This window comes from Xiphophorus maculatus, chromosome 22, assembly GCF_002775205.1.
Source record: "Xiphophorus maculatus strain JP 163 A chromosome 22, X_maculatus-5.0-male, whole genome shotgun sequence".
Classification (NCBI taxonomy): domain Eukaryota; kingdom Metazoa; phylum Chordata; class Actinopteri; order Cyprinodontiformes; family Poeciliidae; genus Xiphophorus; species Xiphophorus maculatus.
The window spans coordinates 1,834,891-1,840,921 of NC_036464.1; the positions used below are offsets into that span (position 1 = coordinate 1,834,891).

A 6,031-nucleotide genomic window follows, 5' to 3' on the forward strand; every position below is an offset into this window, starting at 1 on the left:
CATGGCTCTCCTTCCCTCCTGTTCGCCCGGGTCCCGAGCGGATGTCGTCACGGCTGCAAGACAACGGCGAGGCACAATGACGTCACAGATCACAGAGTTTAATTCAGACAAAAGCAATCGACAACAAAGCTGCAGAGATACAGAGATATACATTTTATACAGACAAGGGTAAACAGACAACACGAAACACAAAGACAGACAAACAAAGGCGCCCACGTGGAGAAAAAGATGGAAAAAAACTCTCTGTTCGCTTGCTGACCTGTACTTTTAAATGTAAGAGGTGTTTCCCTATTTAATATATGCAAAGAAGGCGGTCTGTTTTTCGACCACTCAGCAACCTGTTACAGCCCCCCTTAGAGCTCAGCTTCGAAGGTGCTCTGTTTTTTGTCCAAGCAAACGGAGGGAAACCCCCCAGTCTTGCTATAAATCTCGCCGACTCCCACATTCCAGCTGCCGTTTCCATGGAGATGCTAATTTTATAGCTTTTGTATGCTCTTAAACAGACAGTGGAAGGCGTCTGCTTGTCTCCTCGGGCCTCTTTCGAAGGGTCACACAAAGCCTGTTTTTTTCAAATACGACTGATTAACACATGTTGGAAGATTAACTGTATTAAACACCAGAAAATAATCATTTTCCTTTACAAGCTCCTGGGCTGTGGTTGGACATGTTAGACCTCAGGTGGGGAAAGTGGAAACTATTCATGCACACAGTGTGGCAGAAAAGTTGGAACTATTTTCAGAGTTGAACAAAATGTAAATAGTTTCACACATAATATTGAAACATCAGCTAATCTCTAATTCACAACAGACATAACTATAGAAACAAATAATATACAGATTCCTAATTGAATTATTGCAGAGTTAAACTTTTGCTCGCTCTTTCCAAATGAAAAATGAAACTCAAAATACTATTAAAAGTCATTATAATGCTGAAAAATAAGACACCTTTATGTGACTGCAAATTAGTCATTTTATAGCCACTGTGTTAAAGTATTAAAGTGTTGAAGCATCACGTTTTATGCTACAATATGCATAATGTCACCATCTAGTGGCCGGACACAAAAACTCATGAAGCTCACATATGAATAAGGAACAAAGATTGTTCACAAATTTAAAAATGGCTGTCAGAGAAATGAGGCCTTGCACACTGCCAACTACTCTGTTTCTATCTGTGTGCAAAATAAAATATACATTCTCAGAGAATATTGCTAAAGAAATTTTATTCTGAATATAAAGTTGTTCTTTCAGATCAAGAGACAAAAAGATGAATATTTGAGATAAAAAAAAACCTAAGCAATGTTGTCAAGCAAATTTCTCATCATCACAAACTCCTACCCAACAATCAACATTCATTCCTAACTTACAAATATTTTCATAGCAAGAAAGTTACATTTTTCAGCTCATCATTCTTTGCCTCATAAAGTCCAGATAAAAAAGTGACAGACCAAAATAATCTTCATGTGTACATGATTATACATTGTTCAGAGAGTGAACAGTCTAAAAATTATTTTAAAAAAGGTTTTGACCTAAAGTTCCTGTAGCCACGAAATACAAGCTGTAATAAAATGTGTCTGATTTTTTATTTCATGCCAAACATGAGATATTTCCTGTTTCTGCAGATTTCTCACAATCTAAGCAGCAGTTTTGCTTCATCACAAGAGATGGTATGTTTCAGTTGAAAATAATAGATCACCTTGTTAACACTTTAGATGATTAAAAATATTAGTATATTAACATTAATATTTACAAAAGACAAAATGGAACGGTTTGCATTATTAAAATCCTACAACTTCAAGCCATCCACCTCCTGGGAGATTTGGAGGCTTTATTGTTGTTTTTATGTAAAGAAATCTCTAGTCCAATTGAATATTTCTGTTATATATAATAAACATTTCAGTTAAATCCCTGCTAAATTAAATGTCTGCTATGTTACTATCGGAAACACTGTATGCGCTTCAGAATCAATTACATAGCAGAAAAGCTAAATTGGTTTAATCCACAGCTGAATACATAAAGTTTTACTGTTTTCAGCATTATCTGTTGAAAGAAACTTTTTCATGGGAAACTCTCTGACACTTTCTAAGTGTTGTACCTGGTTAAATTGACAAACCAGAGAATCAAGCAGGTTGTCTTTTCTTCAGTGGTTGGGTTTTGGTTTTCAAATGATCATGAAAAATTCAAAATATATCATCTGAAAGTATTTTCTCTTGCAAATAATCCATAAGAATTCCTTAAGAAAGTAAGATGTGAAAATATTTGTGCATCAGTTGAACCTAAACTGCTGTAGTACGTTGAGATGACACGTTGTCATTATCAGTGCTGCTGATCTCCTGATTCTTAGACGTTACACAGCAACACAATGAGGTCAAAAGTCTGTCAACTGCACTTTTCCTCAGAAAAACACACATAGCTGAGTCTGCAAGAGGACTAAGAAAAATACCAATTGTAACAGAAGTAAATTTGGCAAAATTTTGAAAGGGTTTTTCCAACAGAAAATGTATCATGTAAGGGATGAAAAGCAGAACATATGTTAGCAAAACCAGAACCAGAATTGAAACAATTCGACGTTTTTCATCAGCAGAGACACTGCGAGCTTTAGTCAGAGCTTTAATGGTCCCAACCAGGCAGAAGATGAGCAAGAAAAGAACGAGGAGGAGACCAGCAGCCTGAATGATTTTTACAATATGAAATTTCAAAAGGAGATACATGCTAAGATTATTAAGAAGAGAAAATATCCAGACTGCTACACAGACCAACACAGGTGTCTTGATGTTTCTTCTAAATCTGTACCACAGCGGCTTGGCAATGATCAGATACCTGCAATAAAACATACATGCTGTCAGACATTACTGATGTAATAGTGTCAGAATGAAACAATAATATGCATGTAAACAGGCATTTACCTTTCCAGGGAGATACACATCATGAATCCAATACTGGCTGTAATACCAACTTGAAAAGCAAACCAAGAGAGAAAAGTGGGAAAATGTTCTATCATAGTAATTCTGCTGCAGTGCTGGATAAGATCAGAAATCAGAAGGTTGAAGATGTAAAGTGGAGCACCTTGATCCTTTTTCACCTGCAGGGGAAACAAAATGAAAAGTGAATAAAAGCTGAAAATTTCTTCCCAACTTCTTGGAACTATTAGATGATTCTGCTTCCACAAATATAACACACAATGTTTAATTTCCTCTTCATCAACCATTTCTTAGATCCAGGTTCAGAGAAAACCAATATTAATAAAAAAAACTGCATTTCCTGATGAACATACAGCTAAATCTAAGTTAACAAGTACTCACCTTTGATAAAACAGCAAACATGGCCACCAGAGTCAAAGGAAGTCCGACACAAAGGGTGATCAAATTTCCCCAGAACAAGATTTGAAAATATACTTTGTTCTTTTCATAAAAACTGTTAGATGCATCATTGTAGTTGAAATTGGTCAGATTGAGGTTTTTTTCCCATGAGGTTGTGTTGACGAGGGAATCTCCCATTCTTCAATATCAAACCTGCACAAGCAAAATAATGAATAATAGAGACTTGATTTTTCTCTTAGCTTAATTCATGAAAGTTGTATTAAATTTCTTTTTAAGGGGAAATCCTAAGAAAAGATCATGTGTAAGAAATCTTTTTTAGTACAAAAATAAATCATATCGTAAAGATAAACACTGTCATGTTCTGTGTTTTTCCTGTGTATTTATTTCGAGTTTCTGTATTTCTGAGTTTCCATGTTGTCCTTTCTTCCCCTTGATTGTCCCCAGGTGTTTCTCGTCCCCGTAATTACCTCCTGTGTATTTAGTGTCACCTGTGTGTCTGTGTCTTTGTCGGGTTTTTGTCTAATGTGCGCTCAGTCCTTCGTGCGTCCAGTCGTAATATCAGTTGCTACCGGCGTTGAGCGCTGGCTTCTGCTCAGTCGTGCTGCCTGTGTTTTTGGACTGTTTGGATTTTTGTTCATTAAATCACCATTATTCATCTAACCTGGTTCCATCTGCGTCTGCCTCACCACCTCTCACAACCGCATTTCCTGACACACACAGTAATTCTTGAAAGTAATGAGTGGAAAATTATCCAAAGTAAAGTATGTAAGTATGTAAAGTATGTGCTCAGTTTCTACCTTATTATACTGGCATGCAGGTTGATAGGTTTATTTTATGTCCTAACCTGCAAAGAATCAACCAGAGACAAATGTTACTTTTCTGCAGAAGAGGAGAATTGAAAACAGACGCGAAAAATGGCTGTCAAACACTGTCTGGAATCAATTCTGCCAGATCTTTCTTTGCATTACTCTTTATTGTATAGAAAAAGGAGGTTGGGCTTCTTCACACAGTCACACAGAAAATTGACCAACGATCTTCATGTTCTGGAACCTTCTGTGGACATGCCCTTACAAGGGCATGTGGCTGACCACAATTACTCAGTTTCACATGGAGCTAATAACACATGAATGTTTTAACGTTTTTAGCTTCCAGGCAAACATCCCAAACATAGTTAATAATATACTACAAAAGATTAATAAAGTACTACAAAAGAGAGAGGTTAAGTAAACATAAAACAGAATACTAATATGAGAATAATAACATAAAAAGAATAATATGAAAACATAACTCATAAAATAAACTCATAAGTAAATGAACCTGGAGAATATTTTTTTCTAACACAGGTAAATGGTATTTCTAATGTGGCTTAGCAGTTTCAACACATAGGATACACTATACAACAACGAATTAAATTTAATGTATCTTTTTTTCATTTCAGTACATTAAATAAAGAAATATATATATATACCTTTGAAAATTTAAAAGTCCTGAAATGATTCCTGTTTTCAGCCAGTTCTCCTTCTCATCTCAACGGTCTGCAGTCTGAACATTCTCTATATATACGAACCACATGGTGTCTGAACAATGACATCTGACTTCTGTATTAAAGGAAATGGGCACAGAGATGATGTAATAAGTATATTTTCTTTAGAAACAGGAAGAAAACGTCTTCTAAGATCACAACAATTTTTTAAACTCAGTTATCATGAACCAACTTGTGTAAAATTTAATTCCGTTAATTTTTCTAGCACCAATTAACAAGAAATATTCTCTCTATCTCCTTGCAAAAAAATGCACTGAAGCTTTTATCACTTCTTTTACCTGTTTATCCTAAATACAACAAATTAAACCAGCATGTTTTGGACACTGCTGTCATCTCTAACTTTAGAAAAGGAAAGCTGCAGTCATGAAAACATTTCACATTAACTTATACAGATGCATGCAACAGGGACAAACATGGACATGCTGGTGCAGGATGCTCTGCATTGCTCTCTTTTGCTCTTGCTTCATCACCCATGTTGGTTCTTCCATCTTCCTTTATGTGCTGTTAGCTGGTGGGCTATGACTCAAGATGTGTTCGGCCAACTGTGGGCCACAGAGACACTGGAGCGGCTCGCTTTATGTTGGTCTCCCTGCAGCTAACGCACCAGAAACGATCGCAAAAGTAATTTCATGTAAATGTAGTGGGTTGAGAAAAAAAGGTTTAAAAAAATCAATAAATAAATAGAAAATACACCCCCTATTTTTCTATCGGAGTTGGTCTTGTCTTTTGTCTTTGGTTTTTTCCTGTGTGTGTAGACGTGTTTGTTGTGTGCGTGTGTCTTCTTGCCAGTGGGGGCGCTCTCGCGCCGCTGTGGGTCTAGCGAGAACGAGTTTCCTGGCTCTGCGCATGCGCGGCTCAGAATAAACGAGCTCTGCCAGAGTAACATTGTTTCAACTCGCTTCCTCTGTGATCCACAGGTAAGATAGAAGGCCACTCTCATAAGCCATGTAAAATGATCTGTATAAAGATTAATTTCAGAGTCTATTGTATAACTTACATGTATAATTGCAAAGTTTTGTATTGCCGTTGATCTGTGTCGGCGTGTAGCTTGCTTTTTGTTGTTGGAGCCTTGAGGATTTTAAAATTTATTATATCACTTGATCGGTCAGTATTGTTTGGGTAGCATTATAATATTTTTGTTTCTTATAACAGTGTATTTATTTGTGGTGGGC

The 6,031-nt window shown here is 36.4% G+C and overlaps 1 protein-coding gene across 2 annotated transcripts; it reads right to left on the reverse strand.

Annotated features, from left to right (window-relative positions):
* Positions 1-1,214: 1,214 nt before the first annotated feature.
* On the reverse strand, positions 1,215-4,871 carry LOC106700266 (G-protein coupled receptor 4-like). 2 transcript variants are annotated; one of them, XM_014475409.2, is made up of 5 exons: positions 4,785-4,871; positions 4,114-4,160; positions 3,299-3,508; positions 2,903-3,078; positions 1,215-2,816 (listed from the first exon to the last, which is right to left on the reverse strand). In XM_014475409.2, the coding sequence occupies exons 3-5, from the start codon at positions 3,491-3,493 to the stop codon at positions 2,273-2,275; spliced, it is 915 nt and encodes a 304-aa protein (XP_014330895.2). In that variant the 5' UTR covers positions 3,494-3,508; positions 4,114-4,160; positions 4,785-4,871; the 3' UTR covers positions 1,215-2,272. The 2 variants fall into 2 exon arrangements, with proteins under 2 accessions (XP_014330895.2, XP_023183041.1); XM_023327273.1 differs by lacking the exon at positions 4,114-4,160 and having other exon boundaries at positions 4,785-4,835.
* Positions 4,872-6,031: the final 1,160 nt, after the last annotated feature.